General features: G+C 52.1%; 1 protein-coding gene across 1 annotated transcript; it reads left to right on the top strand.

Annotated features, from left to right (window-relative positions):
• The first annotated feature begins 31 nt into the window (after nucleotides 1-31).
• LOC134352738 (matrix metalloproteinase-14-like) lies at nucleotides 32-27,006 on the top strand. Its single transcript, XM_063060135.1, has 10 exons — nucleotides 32-447; nucleotides 11,729-11,877; nucleotides 12,295-12,417; nucleotides 21,250-21,557; nucleotides 22,396-22,557; nucleotides 22,742-22,929; nucleotides 24,520-24,658; nucleotides 25,037-25,187; nucleotides 25,431-25,546; nucleotides 25,883-27,006. The coding sequence occupies exons 1-10, from the start codon at nucleotides 364-366 to the stop codon at nucleotides 26,194-26,196; spliced, it is 1,734 nt and encodes a 577-aa protein (XP_062916205.1). The 5' UTR covers nucleotides 32-363; the 3' UTR covers nucleotides 26,197-27,006.
• The last annotated feature ends 286 nt before the right edge of the window (nucleotides 27,007-27,292 follow it).

Raw genomic sequence — 27,292 nt, 5'->3', positions numbered from 1 at the left:
CGAGTTGCGCCTTTAAGGGTCGGACCCGCGCCTTTAAGAGCCGGGACTGCTCAGTGCCTCGATCCAGGGAAGCAGCTGTGGTCGGAAAGTTTGGAGTAGCGCCAGGATCCGCGTAATCGGGACACGTCCCTACTTTTCGCAGCCTGTTTGTAGGAGGTAGGATCCGTGCGAAGAGAGAAAGGAAAAGAGTCCGCTGCGCGGTCACAGGACCCTCGCACCGCTCCCGCGATCCGCAAACGGGAGAGACGTAGAGCGGATCCACGGCTCCCAGGACTAAAGAGTCAGGGGACGAGACGGCGAGAGATCCTGTGGGGAACCGAGCGAGACTCCAGGCGAGTAGTCGCTCCAGTAGCGTCGGGAACGATGGCACAGCAATGGCTTTGGATCTGTCTGTGTCTCCTGGCCGGAGCACTCAACCCGACAACCGGAGGTGAATTCAGCCTTGAGGTGAGTGGCGGAGGGTGAGGAATTGAGGGAGAGTAATACGGGGAGGTAAATTGGAAAAGGAGTTCAAAAAGTGGAGGGTCGAGAGTGGGAAACGGGATGGAGAAGGTAGAGAGCACAGAGGGAGTCGGGTACTGGACGGGGAACGGCGCTGGGACCGTTCCCGACTTGCCTCCCACACTCCGGGAACATCGCCAGAACTAGGCTCAAAGAGTTTGCCGCTGGCAGGACAGCCGCTAGCATTCCCTCCCACCTTAAATACACCCTCCACTCCATTCCTCTCGTCGTCCCGCCAAGATGTCCCGAGCAGAGGGCCTTGGCCCCAAGCTCGGGGTTGGATCCCATGGGGGCGCTCCCAACAAAGGCGGCTCTGTGCCCGGCGGGCGGCTGTTGCTCCGTCCTGACACTCGGGAGAGGGGCAGTTACACCCACTCTGCATTCTGTCCGACACGTCCCCCTCCCACTCCCGAAGTGTGCAGAAGGAATCGTTTGTTTGGCTCCGCTGGTTGCTGAGTTTCGAGATGATCTTCGATGTGTGTGTGTGTGTGTGTGTGTGTGTGTGTGTGTGTATGTATGTAGTTTCGGTGCCGGTGCCCGTTGTTTGCCTGTAGTTTGTGAATTTATGTCAGTGCGCGTGCGCATTTGACAGTCTGTGTGCGCTGTGCTGTAGTGTGTGTGTGTGTGCGCTCTGCTGTACTGTGTGTATGCGCTCTGCTGTACTGTGTGTGTGTGCGTTCTGCTGTACTGTGTGTGTGCGCTCTGCTGTATGTGTGTGCGCTCTGCTGTACGTGTGTGCGCTCTGCTGTACTGTGTATGTGTGCGCTCTGCTGTACTGTGTATGTGTGCGCTCTGCTGTACTGTGTATGTGTGCGCTCTGCTGTACTGTGTGTGTGCGTTCTGCTGTACTGTGTGTGTGCGCTCTGCTGTATGTGTGTGCGCTCTGCTATACTGTGTATGTGTGCGCTCTGCTATACTGTGTATGTGCGCGCTCTGCTGTACTGTGTGTGTGCGCGCTCTGCTGTACTGTGTGTGTGTGCGCTCTGCTGTATGTGTGTGCGCTCTGCTGTACTGTGTATGTGTGCGCTCTGCTGTACTGTGTGTGCGTGCACTCTGCTGTACTGTGTGTGCGCTCTGCTGTACTGTGTATGTGTGTGCTCTGCTGTACTGTGTGTGTGTGCGCTCTGCTGTACTGTGTGTGTGTGCGCTCTGCTGTACTGTGTGTGTGTGCGTTCTGCTGTACTGTGTGTGTGCGCTCTGCTGTATGTGTGTGCGCTCTGCTGTACTGTGTATGTGTGCGCTCTGCTGTACTATGTGTGTGTGTGCGCGCGCTCTGCTGTACTGTGTGTGTGCTGTGTGTGCATGCACTGCTGTACTGTGTGTGTGTGTGCGTTCTGCTGTACTGTGTGTGTGTGCGCTCTGCTGTACTGTGTGTGCGCTGTCTGCTGTACTGTGTGTGCGCTGTCTGCTGTACTGTGTGTGTGTGCGCTCTGCTGTACTGTGTGTGTGCGTGCTGTCTGCTGTACTGTGTGTGCGCTGTCTGCTGTACTGTGTGCGTGCGCGCTCTGCTGTACTGTGCGCGCGCTCTGTCTGCTGTACTGTGCGAGCGCGCTGTCTGCTGTACTGTGGGTGCGCGCTCTGCTGTACTGTGTGAGTGCGCGCTCTGCTGTACTGTGTGTGTGCGCGCTCTGCTGTACTGTTTGTGCGCTGTCTGCTGTACTGTGTGTGTGTGCGCGCTCTGCTGTACTGTGTGTGTGCGCTCTCTGCTGTACTGTGTGTGTGCGCACTCTACTGTACTGTGCGCTGTCTGCTGTACTGTGTGTGTGTGCGCTCTGCTGTACTGTGTGTGTGCGCTGTCTGCTGTACTGTGTGTGCGCTGTCTGCTGTACTGTGTGTGTGTGTGCGCTGTCTGCTGTACTGTATGTGTGTGTGTGCGCTCTGCTGTACTGTGTGTGCGCTGTCTGCTGAACTGTGTGTGCGCTGTCTGCTGTACTGTGTGTGCGCTGTCTGCTGTACTGTGTGTGCGCGCTCTGCTGTACTGTGTGTGCGCGCTCTGCTGTACTGTGTGTGCGCGCTCTGCTGTACTGTGTATGTGTGCGTTCTGTACTGTGTGTGAGCGCGCTCTGCTGTACTGTGTGTGAGTGCGCACTCTGCTGTACTGTTTGTGCGCTGTCTGCTGTACTGTGTGTGTGTGCGCTCTGTACTGTGTGTGTGCGTGCTCTGCTGTACTGTGTGTGTGTGTGCGCATTCTGTACTGTGTGTGCGCACTCTGCTGTACTGTGTGCGTGCGCGCTCTGCTGTACAGTGTGCATGCGCGCTCTGCTGTACTGTGTGTGTGCGCTCTGCTGTACTGTGTGTGTGCGCTGTCTGCTGTACTGTGTGTGCGCTGTCTGCTGTACTGTGTGTGTGTGCGCTCTGCTGTACTGTGTGTGTGCGCTGTCTGCTGTACTGTGTGTGCGCTGTCTGCTGTACTGTGTGTGTGTGCTGTCTGCTGTACCGTGCGCGCGTGCTGTCTGCTGTACCGTGCGCATGCGCTGTCCGCTGCACCGTGCGCGCGCGCTGTCCGCTGCACCGTGCGCGCGCTGTCCGCTGTACCGTGCGCGCGCTCTGCTGTACCGTGTGCGCGCACGCTCTGCTGTACTGTGTGCGCTCTGTTGTACTGTGTGCGTGTGCACTCTGCTGTACTGTGCGTGCGCTCAGCTCTACTCTGTGTGTGCGCGCACGCACGCTCTGCTGTACCGTGTGCGCGCGCGCTCTGCTGTACTGTGTGTCTGTTTGTGTGCACGCTCTGCTGTACTGTGTGCACTCTGCTGTACTGTGCATGCGGTCTCTGCTGTACCCTGTGTGCGCGCACGCTCTGCTGTTCTGTATGTTTGCGCGCGCGCTGTTCTGTACTGTGTGTGCGCTCTGTTGTACTGTGTGTGTGTGTGTGTGTGCTCTGCTGTTCTGTACGTGTGTGTGTGCTCTGCTGTTCTGTACGTGTGTGTGCGCTCTGCTGTTCTGTACGTGTGTGCACTCTGCTGTACTGTGTGTGCGCTCTGCTGTACTGTGTGTGTGTGCGCTCTGCTGTACTGTGTGTGTGTGCGCTCTGCTGTACTGTGTGCGTGTGTGTTCTGCTGTACTGTGTGTGTGTGCGCTCTGCTGTATGTGTGTGCGCTCTGCTGTACTGTGTATATGTGCGCTCTGCTGTACTATGTGTGTGTGTGTGCGCGCTCTGCTGTACTGTGTGCGCGCGCTCTGCTGTACTGTGTGCGCGCGCTCTGCTGTACTGTGTGCGTGTGTGTTCTGCTGTACTGTGTGTGTGTGCGCTCTGCTGTATGTGTGTGCGCTCTGCTGTACTGTGTATATGTGCGCTCTGCTGTACTATGTGTGTGTGTGTGCGCGCTCTGCTGTACTGTGTGTGTGCGCTCTGCTGTACTGTGTGTGTGTGCGCTCTGCTGTACTGTGTGCGTGTGTGTTCTGCTGTACTGTGTGTGTGTGCGCTCTGCTGTATGTGTGTGCGCTCTGCTGTACTGTGTATATGTGCGCTCTGCTGTACTATGTGTGTGTGTGTGCGCGCTCTGCTGTACTGTGTGCGCGCGCTCTGCTGTACTGTGTGCGCGCGCTCTGTGTACTGTGTGTGCGCTGTGTGTGCATGCACTGCTGTACTGTGTGTGTGTGTGCGTTCTGCTGTACTGTGTGTGTGCGTTCTGCTGTACTGTGTGTGTGCGCGCTCTGCTGTACTGTGTGTGCGCTGTCTGCTGTACTGTGTGTGTGTGCGCTGTCTGCTGTACTGTGTGTGTGTGTGCGCTCTGCTGTACTGTGTGTGTGCGCGCTGTCTGCTGTACTGTGTGTGCGCTGTCTGCTGTACTGTGTGCGTGCGCGCTCTGCTGTACTGTGCGCGCGTGCTGTCTGCTGTACTGTGGGTGCGCGCTCTGCTGTACTGTGTGTGTGCGTGCTCTGCTGTACTGTGTGTGTGCGCGCTCTGCTGTACTGTTTGTGCGCTGTCTGCTGTACTGTGTGTGTGTGCGCGCTCTGCTGTACTGTGTGTGTTCGCTCTCTGCTGTACTGTGTGTGTGCGCACTCTACTGTACTGTGCGCTGTCTGCTGTACTGTGTGTGTGTGCGCTCTGCTGTACTGTGTGTGTGCGCTGTCTGCTGTACTGTGTGTGCGCTGTCTGCTGTACTGTGTGTGTGTGTGCGCTGTCTGCTGTACTGTATGTGTGTGTGTGCTCTGCTGTACTGTGTGTGCGCTGTCTGCTGTACTGTGTGTGCGCTGTCTGCTGTACTGTGTGTGCGCGCTCTGCTGTACTGTGTATGTGTGCGTTCTGCTGTACTGTGTGTGAGAGCGCTCTGCTGTACTGTGTGTGTGCGCGCGCGCTGTCTGCTGTACTGTGTGCGCACTGTCTGCTGTACTGTGTGCGCGCGCTCTGCTGTACTGTGTGTGTGTGCATTCTCTGCTGTACTGTGTGTGTGCGCGCGCGCTGTCTGCTGTACTGTGTGCGCGCGCTCTGCTGTACTATGTGTGCTTTCTGCTGTACTGTGTGTGTGCGCGCACTCTGCTGTACTGTTTGTGCGCTGTCTGCTGTACTGTGTGTGTGTGTGCGCTCTCTGCTGTACTGTGTGTGTGTGCGTTCTGTACTGTGTGTGTGCGTGCTCTGCTGTACTGTGTGTGTGTGTGTGCGCGTTCTGTACTGTGTGCGTGCGTGCTCTGCTGTACAGTGTGCATGCGCGCTCTGCTGTACTGTGTGTGCGCTGTCTACTGTACTGTGTGTGTGTGCGCTCTGCTGTACTGTGTGTGTGCGCTGTCTGCTGCACTGTGTGTGCGCTGTCTGCTGTACTGTGTGTGTGTGCGCTCTGCTGTACTGTGTGTGCGCTGTCTGCTGTACTGTGTGTGTGTGTGCTGTCTGCTGTACCGTGCGCGCGCGCTGTCTGCTGTACCGTGCGCGCGCTCTGCTGTACTGTGTGCGCTCTGTTGTACTGTGTGTGTGTGTGCGTGTGCACTCTGCTGTACTGTGCGTGCGCTCTGCTCTACTCTGTGTGTGCGCGCGTGCGCGCACGCTCTGCTGTACCGTGTGCGCGCGCGCTCTGCTATACCATGTGCGCGCACGCTCTGCTGTACTGTGTGTCTGTTTGTGTGCGCGCTCTGCTGTACTGTGTGCACTCTGCTGTACTGTGCATGCGGTCTCTGCTGTACCCTGTGTGCGCGCACGCTCTGCTGTTCTGTATGTTTGCGCGCGCGCTGTTCTGTACTGTGTGTGCGCTCTGTTGTACTGTGCGTGTGTGTGTGCTCTGCTGTTCTGTACGTGTGTGTGCGCTCTGCTGTTCTGTACGTGTGTGCGCGCTCTGCTGTACTGTGTGTGCGCTCTGCTGTACTGTGTGTGCGTGCGCTCTGTTGTATTCTGTGTGCGGTCCCTGCTGTAATGTGTGTGCATGCGCGCTCTGCTCTACTGTGTGTGTGCGCACTCTGCTATTCTGTACGTGTGTGTGTGCTCTGCTGTACTGTGTGTGCGTGCGCTCTGTTGTCTTCTGTGTGCGGTCCCTGCTGTAATGTGTGTGCGTGCGCGCTCTGCTGTACTGTGTGTGTGCGCTCTGCTGTACCGTGTGCGCGTGCTCTGCTGTACTGTGTGTGCGCTCTGTTGTGCTGTGTGTGTGTGTGTGTGCGTGCGTGCGTGTGCCCTCTGCTGTACTGTGTGTGCGTGCCCGCTGCTGTACTGTGTGCGCGCCTTCTGCTGTACCGTGTGTGTGCACACGCTCTGCTGTACCACGTGTGTGTACTCTGCGCTGTATTATGTGTATGTGTACTCTCCATGCTGTGCTGTTTCCAGACTTATTCCTGTGCTGTCTATGTGCTCCTGCCGACACCTCCCTGAGCAATGCTGTGCTTGTAACTGCGACTGTGCCCGCCCAGTCCAGCCTTCACTCTCTGGATTCAGCACTGCCTTGCCTCCCAGCCTCGGCTGCCTCTTCTCCATGCTTTGACCTTTCCTGCCTCAGTTCCGTTATGGCTGCTCTGCGCTGCGCACTTCTGCTCGTGAGGATCACTCCAGATGTGCGTCTGTCTAGGCCAGGTGGCCAGAGACCACCCTGCTCATGTCCTGCAGTGTGCTTCACATTTCCTGTCCTCAGAACCAGCACCCTCCTCTGTGAGCAACTTGCCTCCGTTTCCACCACCCCACCCCCACCCCACTGTGAGCCAATGTCCTCACCCCACCCCACTGTGAGCCAACATCCCCAGCATCTGCTACACTCAACTGGTGTGGGGTGTGTGGCTAGGGAGTCCCACTCTCCAATAGTCCATTTATCCTCTGATGGGGCCATTTCCTGAACTGTCTCCGTCTCCAGCAAAGCCGGGAGCTGTTTGGTCAGTTGCTCGCAACAGTGGCAGGGCCATTGCACTTCATCACAGCAGAGAGCCAGGCTTGATCCTGGCCCTTGCCTTCTCTTGCACGTTGTCCCTGTGACATCCTGCCACCTCCCCCATACCCCAGGTGATCCAGGGTCCTGACGTGATGGTGGGTGGGTAAATTAGCCACTGGAAATTGCTCCCCCCGCCCCAGGGTGTAGGTGAAAAGCATCATCAGTAGGTTGGCTCGTGTGAGGGCGGGTTTATGTTGGGTGGGGATGCAGGGAAATGTGAAGTGGGAGGAGGCAAAGGAGCCAGTTCACTATACTGAGCATCTTGCCCGCGTTGTCTAACAGAGCAGCCTCTCCATTCGGCCCACAATGTTTTTCTGGCCCTATCCCTCTGTTCTCTTCATGTCCGCCTCCGCCAGGCACCCACCACTCTTAACCCCACGTCTTCTCAGAGCTTACCCACCCTCATGCCTTCACCTTAAACGTATGCCCAGTAGTGCTGGACGTTTGATGCTGTGGGACAAAGATGCCGGCTGCCTGCACCCCTCGTGATCCTCTATCAGGTCTCCCCTCAGCCTCTGAGGGTCCAGAGTAAAGAACTCGAGTTTGTCCGACCTCTCTCCTTGTCGCTCCTGCCCTCCAATCCAGGCAGCGTCCTATTAAGAGAAGCACAATATTAGGGGGACTCGGCAGTCGGTGTTGTGCGCTGTGATTCTGTCCTGATGAAGGGTTTTGGCCCGAAGTGTTGCTTTATTCCTTTCCGTGGATGCTGCCACAGCTGCTGGGTTCCTCCAGCATTTTGTGTCTGAATCTGTGGATGTGAGGCCTCCGCAGAGCCACTTGTGCTCTGCACCGTGGTAATCCTCTCCTGTGCTCTATCCAAAGCATCCACATCCTTCCTGTGCTGAGGCAGCCAGAACCGAACACAATCCTCCGGATGCAGCCGAAGTGGAGTTTTGTAAAGCTGCAATATTACTTCCCATGTCCTGAACTCAGTGACTCATCAAGCAAAGGAAGCCTGCTGTCGGCTGCCTTTACCACTCATCACTCGTCAGCTCTGGAAAAATGTCCCCAGCCCCTCTCCATCCCAGCTACACCAGGGAGCACAACTCCGTGATGAACAGGCAGCCAGTTCCCTCTCAGAGTCGGTCCCAAAATCTCTTGGAGGTGATGCACGTTCCTCGATCCCTGACTGCTGTCACTTACTGGCGATTTTCCAATTCAGTCCTGCCTGGTTTTAGAGTTCCTAATGTTGCCCTCCAGAGCATTTCTAGGGACTCGGAGAGGGAGGTATTGCTTCACATATAAACACTCTGGGTGGGATTCAGTCTGGAGATCTGTGTACAGTTCTGGTCTTGTTTAGGGAGTGATGTTTAACACACTGGGAAGCGGCTCAGTGCTGGCAACACGCAGACTGCTTGAGAGCGGAAGGGAGAGCAAGCCAGCCCTTGTATGTGCTGGAGTTTGAGATGCGAGTCGGTTGATGGGTTCTGGAGGGTGTGGACTGACTGTTTATCCAGCAGAATGTGGAACCGGGGTATGCTGTTGCTCTTTGAGGAGATTTGCTCATTTCGAATGGTGGGCTTGTGTGGGGTGCTGCTGAGACTGATCTTGCTGCTTTGATAGGTGCTCGGCTTGAGGACCTCAATCTGTGTGTGTGTGTGTGTATATGTTCTCCAGCTTTCTGTCTGTGTCCATCTCTCCCTGCGCCCCCCACCCCCACTGTGTCTGCCGTGCAGAAGTAGACACTCTCTCCAGCAGCTTTCCTTCAAATTTCCTTTACAAATGTCCAAACCGTCGCTCTGAGCAGGATATTTTTGCACAACCCGAAAACGGTGGTGCACTTTAAATGTATTTTCTTTTTATAATGATGCACATCAAACACAAACCACAGCTCCGAACCCAAGCCAGTGATGTCAGGCAATCCAAGCAGCTGACTACACAATGGCAAAAGTAAAGTGTTCTGACTAGACAGCCTGCGGCTCATTAACACTGAGCTCCCGACTTCCATTCTCTGTTTATTGTTACAATTTGTCACAGTGTTCTAACTTGAAACACTAACAATGTAAATGTTGGAGCTCTTAACTGGTTCAAAGTAAAGGTTGAGGTATGTTTACTATTTTGAGAATGTATGGATTATATTCATGAGTATAATTTACAGTTCTATTAACATAGGTTTCAAAATTAGAGTATATTAGTATAATTTCAAAATTATATTTACTTTATAGACATCCATTAGTTTCATGAGACCATGGATTTGCACCTTGAAAGGTTTCCAGGGTGCAGGCCTGGGCAAGGTTGTATGGAAGACCGGCAGTTCCCATGCTGCAAGTCTCCCCTCTCCACGCCACTGATGTTGTCCAAGGGAAGGGCATTAGGACCCATACAGCTTGGCACTGGTGTCGTCCCAGAGCAACGTATGGTTAAGTGCCTTGCTCAAGGACACAACACGCTGCCTCAGCCAAGGCTCAAACTAGCGACCCTCAGATCGCTAGACTAATGCCTTAACAACTCGGCCACGCACTAACACAAAATAAAATACTAGCTGCCTGCGCAGGAGCATCTCAGTGGCGGTGCAGCTTAGAGGAAACAGTGGGCTCCAACATTGGGGGATGGAATCTGCCGAGCCCCGCTCTCCTAATGAGTGTGTGTGTGTGTGTGTGTGTGTGTGTGTGTGCGCGCGCGCGCCTCGTAGTCAGAGATCAGGAAGGCAGAGGGTGGCTGCTCCCAATCCGTACATCAGGACCTTGACGGCCTCCCGGTCCCTGGGTCAGTGGGTAAGTCGCACAGTGCGAGGGGCAGGGAGGAACGTCCTCTCCCCGGTGGGGAGGGAGGGAATTCTCTGCTCCCTGTGCTGGCAAGGGACTTCGGTGGAAGGGAGGGGTTGGAGAGGGAGACTCTGACCCCTATCCCTGCCCATGACCCTGAACCCTGCCCTCAGCCCGGTGCATTTTGGCAAAACGAGTTGTCGGGCAGAGAGTGAGGGCTGCAGGTCGATAGGTCTCTGAAAGCTGTGACACAAGCAGATAGGACACTGAATCGACACACTGGTCAGGGCGCTGAATACAGAATTCGGGAGAAGGTGCTCGGATTGCAATTGTGTGACCATGGGTCTGGGAATTGTGCTTGGTTCTGGTCACCCAGCTAAAGGAAGGATGTCACTGAGCCGGAGGGGGTGCAGAAATGATTTGCTGGAGGGCTTGAGTTACAAGGAGGGACCGGACAGGTTGCAGCAGCTTTCCTTGGAGTGAAGGAGGCTGAGAGGTGACCTTACAGGAACGACGAAAGGACGCAGTCTTTCTCCCAGGGATAGGAGAGCCTAGAACTTGGGCACAAGGTTTAAGGTCACAGGGTATAGTTGTAAAAGAGAGTGAGAGGCAGGTTTTTAATGCAGTGACTGGTCTATGGAATTAGCTGCCAGAGGGAAGTGGTAAAGGCAGGTACATTACTATGTTTAAAACATAATACAAGGAAGATGGGACCTGTTCAGATGGACACTTTGGTACGGCAGAGCTGGACCAAAACAGCGATTTCTCTACTGCGTGATTCTATTACTCTTGCTCCTTCCTGCCCCCGTTCTGTACCCCTCCCAGTCTCTGTAACCCCCTCTGGCCCCCATGCCCTTCCCCATTTCTGTAACTCTTTCTCCCACACATGCCACTGTTAGCTCATCATCCCACATCCCCTCCCGTCTCTCTAACCCCCACACCCCTCCCCATGTCAGTCACTCATCTCCCTGTCTCTTTAACCCACCTCCCTCTCCAACACCCCTCCACCTCCATCTCTGTGACAGTCCTCCTACTGCAACACCCTTCCTCCCCCATACATTTTGCCACTCGAAGCACTCTCCCTCCACAATGCCCTACCCTGTCTCTGTGACCTGCCCTCTCTCTCCAACTCTCCTCCGTCTCTGTGACCCACCCTCCCTGTCTCTGTCTGACCTACCCTCCCTGTCTGTGATCCACACCCTTTCCTCAACGTCCCTCCCTGTCTCTGTAACCCACCCTCTCTCCCCAAAGCCCCCCCTCCAACTCCCCTCTTCTGCAATGCCCTCCGTTTCCCCCCCCATTCCCTTTGCCGCTGCATGACACTCTCCCTCCCCTGCTTTACTGTCAGACTCGCGCCCACGGCTGTTGGGCAGGCTTTGTTGAGCAACCCTACCTGCTGCTCGAAACCGGGATATGAGTGTGTATCGTGAGACGGAATGCCCCAGCCCGGCTGGTAACAGGCGAAGACATGCACCGCTCCCTGTGTGTAAACAGGAGTGCTGAGCGAAGGTCGCTCTGTTCCCCACCCCGCCTCCCTCAGTCGACTACTCATGCTCATGATATCTCCACAGTGGCAGCTGCAGGGAGCTTGTGGAGGCCTGCCCGTCCTGGCCTCAGCTCCTAGACCCCGGAGCATGGGAGGGAGTACTGTGCATAGTATACACTGTGTGTCCATGAATAAATCCTACAAGGTATTTGTCTTTCTGTGTGTCTGTGGATAGATCCTATGGGATATGTCCTCTCCCCACCCCCGCCCGTGTACTCATTAATAAATCCTGCGAGATATGTTCCCCCCGTGTACACATTAATGAACCCTATGGGATATGTCCTCCTCCCCCACTCCCCCCCCCGTGTACACATTAATAAATCCTATGGGATATGTTCTCCTCCTCCCTTCCCCCCCCCGTGTACACATTAATAAATCCTATGGGATATGTCCCCCCCACCATGTACACATTAATAAATCCTATGGGATGTTCGCCCCCCCCCATGTACATATTAATACATCCTATGGGATATGTCCCTCTGTCGATGTCTGTGCTTATGTGCTGCAAGATATTCCTTTCACTGTGTGTGTGTGTGTGTGTGTGCGCGCGCGCGCTTGTGTTTCTATATGTGCATCCAGCCGTGAATAAATCTTCCCTGCCCCTCACAGTCGGTGACCTCCTTGCTCCCTCTCCCCAGGGCTGGCTCCAGCAGTACGGATACCTGCCGCCAGGGGACCTGCGGATGTCAATGGCCCGCTCGTCGAACACGGTCTCCCAGGCAGTCGCCGCCATGCAGCGGTTCTACGGGATCCCCGAAACCGGCCGCCTAGACCAGACGACCCTGGAGTGAGTCCGGGCGCAGGACGGGGCCGGGGGCTGCGGAGCGGCAGGTTCGGGAGGCGGGGCCGGCATTCGGACTGGTGGGAGGAGGGGGTGGGGGAGAGAGGGTTTGGGGGTGGGGAGCAGAGGGAGGAAGAAGAGCGGCTTGGGGAGGTGATCGGTACAGGGCAGCTGCGCAGGGATGTGCCTAGGTTTGGGGAGGGTTTAGGGGAAAGGAGGGCAGTGCTGAGGGAGGGTTCAGGGACCCATGTTGAGGGATGCCAGGGGTTGTTCCTCCAATCTTGGTACCGGGTGTGGGGTGTTTGCCTCCACTCTCCACTGTCCCCAACCTCTCTCGCCCCCACCACCCAACCTTGCCCCGTCCTCTCCAAACTCCCTCTCAAAAGTCGGGTGACCTTGACCCCCTCGGTCTGCCCCTGACAGGTGGATGAAGAAACCCCGTTGTGGAGTCCCGGACAAGTTTGGGCCCATCATGAAGAGCAGCGTGCGACGGCGGCGGTTCGCCATCCAGGGGCTGAAGTGGAACCAGCGGGAGATAACCTTCAGGTGAGGGTGGCTGGAACGGGAGGAGAGGGAGGGCAGGAGGCTGCCCTTCAGCTAGAGGAAGGTAAAACAATTAATGTGCCTTACAGTGCAGAGTTGGGAGGTTTGTACAGGGCATGTCTGGGTCTGCAGGTGTACCATTTTGAACACCCATTTATAGCAAAGATGTCATCAAGCTGCAGAGAACTTGTTGGCCTGGATTGTAGAGGTGGACTGGGCAGGTTAGCAATTTATTCTTTGGTGTCTGGGGCAATGAGGGGTGAATTAATGGAGATGCATAAAATCGTGAGGGGCACTGTGGGCAGTAATATGCCGAAAAAGTTGAGAGTCTCAGGGGCCAGAAGTGAGTTTAGATGCTATTACTCCGGAGAAGCTGCTGAAAGGTTTAAAAGTAGGTAAGTTACTTGGATCAGATGGACTACACCATGAAAGAGGAAACTGAAGAGGTTGTGAAAGCATTGGTAGTGATCTTCCAAGTGGCACTAGATTCTGGAGTGGTTCTCGAGGACTGGAAAATTGCAAATGTCACTCTCTTCTCTAAGAATGGAGGGTGGCCAAAGACAGGAAATTATAGATCAGTTGGCCTGATTCTTGTGGTTGGTAAGATGTTGGAGTCCATTATTAAGGATGAGGTTATGAGGTACTTGAAGACACATGATAAAATAGGTCATAGTCAGCATGGTTTCCTTAAAAGGAAATCTTGCCTGACAAATCTGTTGGAATTCTTTAAAGAAATAACAGGCAGTATAGACAAAGGACAGTCAAAGAAGATTGACTGACTGGCAGGTGGGAAAGAGAGGAATAAAGGGGGCATTTTCTGGTTTGTTGCTGGTGACTAGTACTACCTGCAGTGTTCAGTGTGCAATTTGGCTTTGTGGCCAAATTTGCAGATAGTACAAAGATAGGTGGAGGGGCAGGTATTGTTGAGGAAGCAGCAAATAGGCAGATTTGGTTCTCGACCTTTCTTTTTCTGACGTGGACCAAGTCCATTCATCACCCCAGGTTGGAAACCCGTGAAGTAGACAGAATAGGAGGATGGGCAGAGAAATGGCAGATGGAATACTGTGTAGGGAAGTGTATGGTCATGCACATTGGTAGAAGGAGAAAAGGACATGGACAATATTCTAAATGGGGAGAAAATTCAGAAATCAGAAGCGCAGCAGTACTGGGGAGCCATTGTGCAGGATTCCCTAAAAGTTAACTTGTAGGTCGAGTCGTTAGTAAGGAAGCCAAGTGCAATGTTAGGATTAATTTCAAGAGGACAAGAATATAAAAGGAAGGGTGTAAAACTGAGGCTTTATAAGGCTTTGATCAGACCGCACTTGGAGTACTGAGAGCAATTTTAGGCCCTGTATCTACAAAAGGGTGTTCTGGTGTTGGAGATCTATAAGAGGTTCGTGAGAAAGACTCTGGGAATGAAAGGGTTAATGTACGAGGCTCATGTGATGGTTTTGAGCCTGTACTCACTAGATTTTAGAAGAATGAGAGGTGATCTCATTGAAATCTACTGAATATTGAAAGGCCTAGATAGAGTGAACATGGAGAGGATGTTTCTTACAGTGGGGGAGTGTAGGACCAATCGCCCAGCCTCAGGTTAGAAGGATGTCCCTTTAGAGCTGAGATGAGGAGTTTTTTTAAACAGAAGGTGGTGAATCTGTGGAATTCATTGCTACTGGTGGCTGTTTGAGGCAAGTCGCTGGATATATTTAAAGCAGAAATTGGTTAGTAAGAGCATCAAAGTTTACAGGCAGAAGACAGGAGAATGGGGTTGAGAGGGATAATAAATCAACTATAGGATCATAAAAAATCTACAGCACAGAAGGAACCCCTTTGGCCCATCTAGTTTGTGGTGTCCATAGAGCTCCATACCCCTCCCATCCACGTACCTATAAAAACTTTTCTTTAACTTTGAAATCAAAATTGCATCTACTACTTGGGCTGGCAGTTCATTCCACATTCTCACCACCCTCTAAGTGAAGAAACTTCCCCTCGTGTTCCCCTTGAACGTTACATCTTTCACTCTCGACCAACTGCAGTGTAAAAATCCTGCTTGCATTTACTCCATTTTTACCCCTCATCATTTTGTAGACCTCTATCAAACCTCCCCGCAATCTTCGATGTTCTAGGGAATAAAGTCCGAACCTGTCTATCCTTTCCTTATAATCCAGTTACTCCAGACCTGGCAACATTCTTGTAAATTTTATCTTTCCATCTTATTTAAGTCTTTCCTCTAGGTAGGTGACCAACACCATACACAATACTCAATTTGGCTTCAGCAATATCTTAGACAGCTTCAGCATAATATCCCAACTCTTGAACTCAGTACATTGATTTATAAAGGCCAATGTGCAAAGCTTTCTTTAGAGCATAAGACAATAACATATAAGAGCAGAATTAGGCCATTTTGCCATTGAGTCTGCTCTGCCACTTCATGGCTAATTAATTTGCTCTCTCAGCCCCAATCTCTTACCTTCATGTCCGGAATAATCAGGGATCAGGCATATCCAGTGACTTGGCCTCCACAGCTGCCTGTGGCAATGAATTCCACCGATTCACCACCCTCTGGTTGAAGAAATTCCTCCTCATCTCCGTTCTAAGAGGACACCCCTATATTCTGAGGCTACATTCACTATCGAGGTCTTTCACCATTCCATAGGTTTCAATTAGGTCATCCTTCATTCTTCTGAATTCCAGTGAGTAGAGGCCCAGAACCATCAAACACTCTTCATAAGACAAGCCTTTCAATCCTGGAATAATTTTCATGAACCTCCTTTAAACCCTCTCCAATGTCAGCACATCCCTTCTGAAAATAGAGGGCCCAAAACTGTTCACGATACTCCGTGAGGTCCCACCAGTGTTTTATAAAGCCTGAGCATTGATTGCTTGCTATTATATTATAGTCGTCTTGAAATGAATGCTGACATCACATTTGCCTTCCTCACCACTGACTCAACCTGCAAATTAAACTTTAGCGAATCCTGCACAAGGACTCCCAAGTCCTGTTGCACTTCAGACTTTTGAATTTTCTCTCCATTTAGAAAATATTCAACCCTTTTTATTTATTTTACCAAAGTGCATGACCATATACTTCCTGACACTATTCCATCTGCCACTTCTTTGCCCATTCTCCTAATCTACCTTCCGTTCCTATGTCACCTCTTTCTAATGATTTAATTTAATTTTTTATCAACAGAGCCACTCTACGTCCTCTGCTTACCTGCCTGTCCTTTCAATACAGTGTGTATCCTCCAATGTTAAGCTCCCAGCTATAATCTTTCAGCTACGATTCAGTGATGCCTACACCATCATACATGCCAATCTGTAACTGTACTACAAGTTCATCTAGCCTGTTCTGTATACTGTACGCATTCAAATATAACACCTTCAGTCCTGTATTCACCCTTTTCGATTTTGTCCACCTTTTACGTTACAACTCAACTGGTTGACTGTAATTTTGCCATTTCATCAGCCACTCCTTGCTAGCAGTCTCACTACACACTGCCTCTGTTTGTAAACCAACTACCTCATCCCCAGCATTATCACTCCGGTTCCCAACTACCTGGCCTAAATTTAGACTATAAGACAAAGGAGCAGAAGTAGGCCGAAGCCCATCGAGTCTGCTCCGCCATTTTATCATGAGCTGATCCATTTTATCCTTTTTAGTCCCACTGCCCCGCCTTCTCACCATAACCTTTGATGCCCTGGCTACTCAGATACCTATCAATCTCTGCCTTAAATACGCCCAATGACTTGGCCTCCACTGCTGCCCGTGGCAACAAATTCCATAGATTCACCACCCGCTGACTAAAAAAATTGCTTCGCATTTCTGTTCTGAAAGGGCGCCCTTCAATCCTGAAGTCATGCCCTCTCGTACTAGACTCCCCCATCATGGGAAACAACTTTGCCACATCCACTCTGTCCATGCCTTTTAACATTCGAAATGTTTCTATGAGGTCTCCCCTCATTCTTCTAAACTCCAAGGAATACAGTCCAAGAGCGGACAAACATTCCTCATATGTTAACCCTCTCATTCACGGAATCATTCTCGTGAATCTTCTCTGTACCCTCTCCAACGTCAGCACATCCTTTCTTAAAAAAGGAGACCAAAACTGCCCACAGTACTCCAAGTGAGGTCTCACCAGCGCCTTATAGAGCCCCAACATCACATCCCTGCTCCTATACTCTATTCCTCTAGAAATGAATGCCAACATTGCATTCGCCTTCTTCACTACTGACTCAACCTGGAGGTTAACTTTAAGGGAATCCTGTACGAGGACTCTCAAGTCCCGTTGCATCTCAGAACTTTGAATTTTTTCCCCATTTAAATAATAGTTTGCCTGTTTATTTTTTCAGCCAAAGTGCATAACCATACACTTTCCAACATTGTACTCCATTTGCCACTTCTCTGCCCATTCTTCCAATCTCTTCAAGTCTCTCTGCAGACTCTCCATTTCCTCAGCACTACCGGCCCCTCCACCTATCTTCGTATCGTCAGCAAACTTAGCCACAAAGCCATCTATTCCATAATCCAGATCGTTGATGTACAATGTAAAAAGAAGCAGCCCCAACACTGATCCCTGTGGAACACCACTGGTAACCGGCAGCCAACCAGAATAGGATCCCTTTATTCCCACTCTCTGTTTCCTGCCAATCAGCCAACGCTCTCTCCATATATGTAACTTTCCCGTAATTCCATGGGCTCTTATCTTGTTAAGTAGCCTCATGTGTGGCACCTTGTCAAACGCCTTCAAAAAATCCAAATATACAACATCCACTGCATCTCCCTTGTCTAGCCTACTGGTAATTTCCTCAAAAAATTGTAATAGGTTTGTCAGGCAGGATTTTCCTTTAAGGAACCCATGCTGAGTTCTGCCTATCTAGTCTATGCCTCCAGGTACTCTGTAACCTCATCCTTGACAATCGACTCCAACAACATCCCAACCACCGACGTCAAGCTAACAGGTCTATAATTTCCTTTTTGCTTCCTTGCCCCCTTCTTAAATAGCGGAATGACATTTGCAATCTTCCAGTCTTCCGGAACCATGCCAGAATCTATCGACTTTTGAAAAATCATCGCTAATGCCTCCGCAATCTCCACAGCTACTTCCTTCAGAACACGAGGGTGCATTCCATCTGGTCCAGGAGATTTATCGACCTTTAGCCTATTCAGCTTCCTGAGTACTTTCTCTGTCGTAATTGTGACTGCGCACACTTCTCTTCCCTGCCACCCTTGAGTGTCCGGTATCCTGCTGTCTTCCTCAGTGAAGACTGATGCAAAATACTTGTTCAATTCCTCTGCCATCTCCTCATCTCCCATTACAATTTCTCCAGACAGGATTTATCATCCTGTCTACCTGTGATGCCACTTTCAATGAATTATGGACCGGTATTCCCACATCCCTTTGTTCTACCACACTCGTCAGTGCCCTACCATTCACTGTGTAAAACCTTGCCTTTGTTAACTGTCCTGGTAACTTCCTTGAAAAACTCTATGAATGGTTAGACATGGCCTGCCACGCGCAACACCATACTGACTATCCCTAATTTGTCCCTGTCTATCCAAATATTCATACACCCAGTCCCTTAGAATACCTTTCATTAACTTGCCCACTACAGATGTCAGGCTCACCGGGCCTATATTTTCCTGGATTATTCTTGGGGCCTTTCTTAAGCAGTGGAACAACATATCCAATCCTCCAGTGCAATAACTGTCGCTAAGGATTGTTTAAATATCTCTGCTAAGGGAACAGCTTGCCAGGCCCTGTGGACTTATCTACCCTAATTGGCTTCAAGCCTCCTCTGTAATCTGTGCAGGGACTATGACCTTGATTATGCTTTACTTCACTTCCGTGTTTACCTCCTGAGTGAATACTGATGCAAACATTCCATTTACGATTTCCCCCCATCTCATTTGGCTCCATGCACAGATAACCATATGGATCTTCCAAAGGACCAGTCTTGTCCATTGCAGTCATTTTGCTCTTAATGTCTCTTCGGATTCTCTTTCACCTTGTCTTCTTTTAGCCTTCCTGATTCTTTCTCAAGTGTTCTCTTGCATTTCTTGCACTGCATAAGCACCTCATTTGTTCCTACCTGCTCTGCACCTCTTTTTTTATTGAGGGCCTCAATATCTCTTGAAGACCAAGGTTCCCTATACTTGTTATCTTTGCTTTTTATTCTGACAGGCACATACAAGCTTTGTACTCTGAGAATTTCACTTTTGAAGGCCTCCCAATTGCTAAGTACACATTTGCCAGGAAACAGGCTGTCCGAGTCCACACTTGCCAGATCCTTTCTGATACCATCAAAATTGGCCTTTCTCCAATTTAGAATCTCAACCAGACCTATCCTTTTACATAATTACATTGAAACTAATGCTATCATAATCACTTAATGCAAAGTGTTCCCTGACACAAACTTGCCATATCCGACTCCCAAGGAGGGCATTAGGTATCACACACTCTCCTACGTACTCATTAAGGGAACTTTCCTGAACACATTTAGCAAACTTTATCCCATCCAGCCCTTTCAAAGTCTGAGATTCCCAGTCAATATGTGGAGAGCTAAAATCACCCATTATCACAACTTTTATGTTTCTAGCAACAGTCTGTGATCTACCTACAAATTTGTTCCTCTAAATCCTGCAGAATGTTGGGTGGTCTGTCATATGGTTCCATTAACATGGTCATACCTTTCTTATTCCTCAGTTTCACTCATAAAGCCTCACTAGACGACTTCTCCAGTGTGTCTTGAACGAGCACTGCTCTTTTCCCTGACGAGTAACGCCACTCTTTAATCTCTCATGTTCTATCATGTCTAAAACAATGGGATCCCAGAATATTGACCTGCCTGTCCTACCCCCCAATGTAACCAAGACTCACTAATGGCTACAATATCCTAATTCCATCTGTTGATCTCTGCCCTGGGCTCATCTGCCTTTCCTACAATACTTCTTGCATAGAAATGTATGGAACCCAGCACATTAGCCCCACCATGCTCAGACTTTGTCTAAGGTCTCACCAACATCTGTCTCCGCAACCACTCCACTAACGGTTCTGGCACTCTGGTTCCCGTCCTCTGCAGCTCCTGTGCGGTATTGGCAAATCTTCCTGCTAGGATATCACACCCTCCTCCTGTACAGGTGCAACTTGTCTCTTCCGTGCAGGCGCGACCCTCCATGGATGAGAGCCCAATAATCTGAAGCTCTCCCATCTATACTAACTCCTTAGCTACGTGTGAGTCCATATGGCTTTCCTAGTTCTGGCTTCACTAGCGCGTGGCATGGGGAGCATTCCTGAGATCACAACCCTGGATGTCCTGTCCTTTAACTTGGCACCTAGCTCCCTGAACTCACTTTGCAAACCATCATCGCTCTTCCTACCTATGTCACTGATGCCTATATAGACCACGACCTTTGGCTGCTCACTCCCGCACTTAAGAATGCAGAGGACCTGATTTGAGATGTCCCAGAGTCCAGCACTCGAAAGACAACATGCGATCCAGGTATCTTCTCCACTTCTGTTTCTGTAACTGACGAATCCACCATCACCACAGCTCGCCTCTTCTTCCTCCCTTCTCTGCTGAGCCACAGAAGCAAACTCGGTGCCAGAGACCTATCCATGATGAAATGGCAAAGCAGACTCAATGGGCCGAACAGGCCAGTTCTGCTCCTATGTCTTATGTCGTAGATAGGGTGAATGTACTGTCTCTTTGCCAGGATTAAGTAATGAAGAATTAGAGGGCACAAGTTTAAGGTGAGAGGGGAGAGATTTACTAGAAAGCTGAGCGGGTGGTCAGTCTATGGAACGATCTGCCAGAGAAAGTACAGCAACAGCATTTAAAAGACACTTGGACAGGTCGATGAAGAGGAATGTTTTCGATGGATATGGGCCAAACCCAGGCAAATGGGACCAGCTTGGTTGGCCTGGATGAGGGGGGGGGAATAGAGAGCGTGGGGGGTGTAGGGAAGGGAGAAAAGGAGAGGATCGGGATCTTGCTGTTCTGGCTGGGATACACCACGTCGAGATCCTGAGCAGCCCATGTTTTTTTTTGAAAGAAGTTGCGACCTAACGGGGGCTAGGATACTGCTGTGCTGGGTGGGCCACAACGAGTTTGGATCTTCCTATGCTTGGGGAGGTGTGTGGTGCTTTGGGATCTCTCTGTTGTGATCTTGCTGTGGCGGGATGGTTTGTCTGGATACTGCCGTGCTGGATAGGATGGACCATGCGGGGATTGCTCTGTACTGGGGTCTGTTGAGCTGCCTGAGTGGGATCGTGCTGTGCTGCGATGCTGGGGTGGGAATGACCCCCATGCTGGGATCTTGCTGTGCCAGGAACGAGCTACGCGGGGGTGGAGGGAGCACCGTGCTGAGTTTACGGGTGACGGGATCATGCTGTGCCTGGGTGGGAGTGGCGAAGAGGAGCTTTGTGCTGGGATCTTGCTGTGCTAGTTTGGGGCATGGTTGCGGGGAGGTGGGGTGTTGCCAGGCTGGGGTCCTGCTGTGTTGAAGTGGTTGGGTTGGGTGCAATTCTGCGGAGATGTGTGACAGGAAGGAATGTTCTATACATGGGTGGGTGGAGCCCCATGCTGTGCTGGGGTGGGTTGTCCTTTTGCCGAGATCTTGCTGTGCTGGGGGAGTGGAGACATGGGGTGGTAGGGTTTGCCAGACTGGGTTCGTGCTGTGCCTTGGTGGGAGGATTGGTTTCACTGTGGGATCCTTGCTGTGCCAGGATAGTCTGGGGGCTTGTTCTGCTGAGGTGTGTGGGGGGGGGAGGGGGGAGGGTTTCTGTACCGGGATCATGCTGTGCACTCACTCCCCCCACACACCTCCTGCAGCATCCAGAACTACACGCCGAAGGTGGGTGAGTACGAGACCCGTCAGGCGATCCGCCGCGCCTTCAGCGTCTGGCAGATGGTGACGCCCCTCCGCTTCCGAGAGGTTCCCTACCAGAGGATCCAGGACCGCTCCGAGCCTGTCGCTGACATCATCATCTTCTTTGGCGAGGGTTTCCACGGCGACAGCACCCCTTTCGATGGCGAGGGGGGCTTCCTCGCCCATGCCTTCTTCCCGGGAGCCGGTATTGGGGGTGACACCCACTTCGACGCTGCTGAACCCTGGACCCTGGGTGACCGTGACCTCATGGGTGAGTTTAGGCTCAGGAGGTCCGATTTCCCCCACTCCTGTCCCTGCCCCCGCCCCCACCATCCCCTCCACCCCTGTATTCCGCAAGGGATTCACTCGAAGTCTGTGGCCAACACCTGGCTGTACCCCCTTTTCAAACCAGAGTCAGGTTGAATATCACCGACATATGTCATGAAATTTGTTGTCTTTGCAGCAGCAGTACAGTGCAATACACAATTATAAATGTGAATTACAGTAAGTACTTATAGCAAAATAAATTAAGTAGGGAAAAGATAAAAATTAAAAAGTAGTGTGGTAGTGTTTGTGGGTTCAATGTCCATTCAGAAACTGGATGGAAGATTCATGTGAGCCTCAGTCTCTCTTGTTCCTCACTGCTGAGTGAGTTGCCCTTTTCTGCGACAAGACTCCCCTGTCCACAAGCTTTTCTCTATCTCACTTTTATTTTAAAGCTTGCCGCTTGCTGCCAGATGTCCCTGTCCCTGCAAATGAGCTCCCTCAATCGACCATTGAAAGTTCCTGCCTCTGGTTTAGGACTCTAACTCGAGCACCAGTGCTATCCTTTTCCATGGCTCTTTTTACTAGGATTATGGCCACTCGACTCAGCACCCTGCCACCCAGCAAAGTGACCGCCCAATTCTACCCCCACCTCCCCCCGCCCCGTCAGGCAGCTTCGCTGGATGATCCCCGGGGAGAAGTCTCTGTTGTTCCCAAACCCTCACCCTCCTGACCATGTAAACCCCCCACAACACCATAGCTGCCCACCCTCCCCCTCTCCCCCACCCCCACCAACACTGATCCATGGGTGCCACCTGTGACCTCAGATCTGTACTCTCGGACAGGGAACGACATTTTCTTGGTGGCCGTGCACGAGCTGGGCCACGCCCTGGGCCTGGAACACTCCAATGACCCCAGCGCCATCATGGCTCCCTTCTACCAGTGGATGGACACGGAGAACTTTGTACTGCCCGACGACGACCGGCGAGGGATTCAGCAACTGTATGGTGAGGGTCTGGCTGTCCCACTTCACTCTCCACAACTCACCCTCTTCGCCCTACTATCCCATTAATCCATACCTCTCGTACTCTGCCCACCCTCTCTTTCTCCCCATCTTGGCTGCCCTCTCCGCCTCCCTCCTACCATCCATGTGTTTGAATTACAGCCTGCTTTTGTCCTTTCCCTCTACAGGACCTCCTGACTATGATCCCAGACCGAAGCCCACCAAACCACTCCCCACCCTGCGCCCAAAGGTGCCCAGGCAACCCACCAAGGATCCCTTCCATCCGACGAAGCCCTCAAATCCTTTCAGACCCAGGATCTGTGACGGCAACGTTGACACGGTCACAATGCTTCGGGGAGAAATGTTTGTCTTCAAGGTGTGTGCTCGTGATGTCCAAGTTCGCAGGGACCTCTGCTTAGGGCTGGCACTAACACTGGAATTTTGAGATTCTGGGATGGCGATTTGGGAGCAACAGGCGATAGAGGAGCACTGGGAATTCTCGGAGGTCAAGTCAGAATCAGGTTTTTTTATCACCAGCATGTGACGTGAAATTTGTTAACTTAGCAGCAGCAGTTCAATGCAGTAAATAATCTAGTAGAAAGAAAAAAAATAAAAATAGTAATAAACAAATAAATCAATTACGTATATTGAATAGATTTTAAAAAGTGCAAAAACAGAAATACTGTATGTTTTTTAAAAAAAAGTGAGGTTGTCCAAAGATTCAGTATCCATTTAGGAATCAGATGGCAGAGGTTCCTGAATCACTGAGTGTGTGCCTTCAGGCTTCTGTACCTCCTAGATGATGGTTAAAAAAATGAGAAAAGGGCATGCCCTGGGTTCTGGGGGTCCTTAATACTGTACGCTGTCTTTCTGAGACACTGTTCTCTAAAGATGTCTTGGGTACTTTGTAGGCTAGAACCTAAGATGGAACTGACTAGATTTCCAACCTTCTGCAGCTTCTTTCGGTCCTGTGCAGTAGCCCCTCCATGCCAGACAGTGATGCAGCCTGTCAGAATGCTCTCCACGGTACAGCTGTAGAAGTTTTTGAGTGTATTTGAGTAAATCATAGACACAAGCGATTCCGCAGATGCCGGGAGAGCCAAGCAACGCACACAAAATGCCGGAGGAACTTGGCAGTTTAGGCAGGAGCTATGGAAGTGAATAAACAGTGGGTGTTGGACCGAGACCCTTCGTCAGGACTGAGGGAGAAGGATTGATTTATTGGACAGGGTGCTGATATCCCCCTGATGGAGAGGGATGGAGAGATGACAGTCGACGTACAACTCCCCCGAGGCACGGATCTCCCACTCTGAAACACCAAGGCTGTTCCTGCAGGCATGATCCTGCTGTTCGAGCACTGCGTTGGGGGAAAGGAATTGATCGAGGTCAATGCTCAGCCATTGACAATAGACAATAGGTACAGGAGTAGGCCATTCAGCCCTTCAAGCCAGCACCATCATTCACTGTGATCATGGCTGATCATCCACAATCAGTACCCTTTTCCTGCCTTCTCCCCATATCCCTTCACTCTGCTATCTTTAAGAGCTCTATCTAACTCTTTCTTGAAAGAATGCAAAGAATTGGCCTCCACTGCCTTCTGAGGCAGAGCATTCAGAAATGGTGCGGGACCTTGGCATAAAACAAAAAGGTTGGGAAGCCCTGCCCCAGGGCCAACATTTTCAGTAATTGTCCTGAAATGTAATCACCAGGGGTACAATAAGCATATTGGTTCCTGATCCATAAATGTTTAATTCAAACACTTCACAGCCTTGTTCTACTAAACCCTACATGACGCTTATCTGCCATAATACCGTACTTGGAATAATACTTGGAAGGCAGCGCTGACGGGGCCGGGCTCTGTGACTGCGTAGGCTGTCTGAAGTGTGGTGTGGAGGACGGAGGTGTTGTGGGGTAGAGGGCCTGTTGCACTGGTGTCTACACTGCTGACATCATGTTCCCACCGCAGGGCAAATGGTTCTGGAGGATCCGAGACGGAAGGGTTCTGGACAACTACCCCATGCCCATTGGCCACTTCTGGGTGGGTCTACCATCCAACATCAACACCGCCTATGAAAGAAAGGATGGCAACTTTGTCTTCTTCAAAGGTGGGCATCAGGGTGGGGCCAGCACTGCCAGATGGGGCAGAAGGGATGTTTGGGATTGTTGAGGGAAGGGAGTGTCACACAGTGGAGGGGATTATAGTGGGGAGGAAGTGGCATTCTGAGGGGTGTTGAGGGTGGTGGTGGGGACAGGGGACTTTGGAGGGCGAGGGGGAATGCTGTGATAGGGAGCGCGGAAGCAGCGTGGAGGGAGAGCTCGCTAAGGGGCGGTGATGAGGCGCGGGAGCATGGGACGCAGGGGCAGTGAGAAGGGAGGGAGGGAAACGGTGGGGTGGAAGGGGAGGGAATGAATGTGGGGAGGTGGGGTGGTGAGGGTGGATGGAGCGTAGCGGCGGACCCTGACCTGTTCCTCTGTCCGCTCAGGAGATCGTCACTGGGTGTTTAAGGAGGCCACCCTACAGCGGGGATACCCCCGCCCACTGAAGGACCTGGGCACCCGGGTTCCACGGGACCGGGTTGACGCTGCGCTTTGGTGGAGCCCCAGTGGGAAGACCTACTTCTTCCGCGGTGACAAGTGAGTCCGACCGTGCTCGGTGGCGGGGGGTTGTGCGCGGTTCGGGTAGGGACAGGGGCCGTGATCAGAGATTGTGTTAACCACTACCCCCCATCTCACACTCCACCCCCCCACCGTCTTGTAATCCGCCCCCATCCACCTAACGCCCGCTGAATGATTTTCCCTTCGTTCTTAAAATCTCTGGGATCGTCCTTTGCCCTGGAGGCATCGCTGAACACTACGCCTTTTCTCCCTCCACTCCAGGTACTACCGATTTAACGAGGACACCCTGTCCGTAGATGCGGACTATCCCAAACCCATTTCCGTCTGGCACGGCATTCCCAACTCCCCGAAAGCGGCCTTTGTCTCCGAGGATGGAGGTAAGTGGGTGACAGGATCACTCTGTATCAGACATCAGCTGTGTGTGTGTGTGTGTGGTGTGGGGGGAGGTTTACTCTGTGTGTCTCACCCTGGAAGGGAGTCGGAGGAGCCTTGCTCTTTGTGCCTCTGATCCCAGGAATGTGTGATGGAACGGTGCAGAAGCAGTTCTACACTGTGTCTGACCCCAGGAGTGTTCGATGGGACAGTGCAGAGAGTGTCTGCTCCTCTTTCCCCGGTCCAGGCTGCCGGTCCCTCCTGTGAGGATTGTTTTGTGTTTTCCCCCGCACCCCTAAGGTTCGCAGTCTGACCTCTGACCCCTGCCTTCTCCACCACAGCTTACACCTACTTCGTAAAGGGGAACCACTACTGGAAGTTCAACAACCAGCACCTAAAGGTGGAGCCGGGCTTCCCCAAGTCGATGCTGCGGGATTGGTTTGGTTGCAAGCTGCCCCGTGACCGGGACACGGAGGAGGAGATCGTGGTTGAGGTGGAGGAGTCCGGAGTGGAGATAAACCCAGCGGCTGTGGTGGTGCCAGTACTCCTGCTGATTGCTGTCCTAGGGCTGGTTGCCCTGCTTGTTGTCTTTAAGAGGAACGGCACCCCCAAGAAGCTACTGCATTGCCATCGCTCCCTGCTGGACCAGGTGTGAGGGGACGTCCCAGGTGGGAATTCCCCAACTGCTTCCAGACCCGATTGTCTGACACCCATCACACCCTGTCCCACACAAACCCGTCCCCCACACCCTGGCTGTCTTACACCGTCCCATAGCCCATCTGTCTCATCTCCAAAACCTGACCATCTCATCCTGTCTCCCCCTGTCCCACCACAGACCCCGGCCATCCTAACCCCAAACTCCAGACCCTGAGTGTCTAACATCGTCCCACCCTGTCTTATCCTGCCTTGCCCCAACCCCAAAACCCAATCCATCCCAAATCAGAACCATCTCACACCGTCTCCCAAGCCTTAACCCGTCACAGCCCCGGACCCCAGCTGTCCCTCCCTGTTGCACTCACAGTCACAAACCTGATCCGTCCGCCTCACCTGCAGATTTTGACCACCTAACACCATCCCAGACCCTGGGCCACCTTTGCCCAACCTCCGAATCCAAATCCTCGCCATCCTTTGCCCGTTCCAGCCGCGGACCCTGACACCCACCCAACTCCAAACCCCAACCGTCCTACGCTGTCCCGTGTCCTAGCTCCACACCCCCAGTCCCTCCTTGACCCATCTCATGGCATGCCACAACATCTCACACACCCATTTCCGAACCCATCCTACAGTCCCCACTGTCCTGGCCCCTGACTTGTCTTTCCCCCTGCCCCATCTCACCCTCTTACAGATACCCACCTCATCATAATGTTACCCCCATTCCCCTCTCCCCTCATATCACCCACCCACGGCCCCTCTCCCTACTGCTCTCAGCCTGTCCTGTCCCATCCCTACACTTAACCTTCACACATACTACAAACAGACCCTCCCCCCATTTGAAAGGACTGTCCCACCAGCCAGGCAAGAGACCCCTGACCCCTGATGCAGGGGTGAGAGAGAGAGAGAGTGTGACCCCGGAGTACGATCGTCCATGCCCCACCCTCTCGCCCCCAGTTGTCCCACCAAATGCCCCGACCCCTCAGGATGCAGAATGGGGGCACTCTTAAAGGTAAAGGTACCATCAGCAGGGCAGCAAGACCCCTGCAGAATCTCTGTGTGTTTCGTGTTTTTATATATTATTAAGTGCGGTTATTAAA

The sequence above is a fragment of the Mobula hypostoma genome, chromosome 10, assembly GCF_963921235.1.
Source record: "Mobula hypostoma chromosome 10, sMobHyp1.1, whole genome shotgun sequence".
NCBI classification, from domain to species: Eukaryota; Metazoa; Chordata; class Chondrichthyes; order Myliobatiformes; family Myliobatidae; genus Mobula; species Mobula hypostoma.
This window is presented reverse-complemented; position numbering and strand designations above follow the sequence as displayed.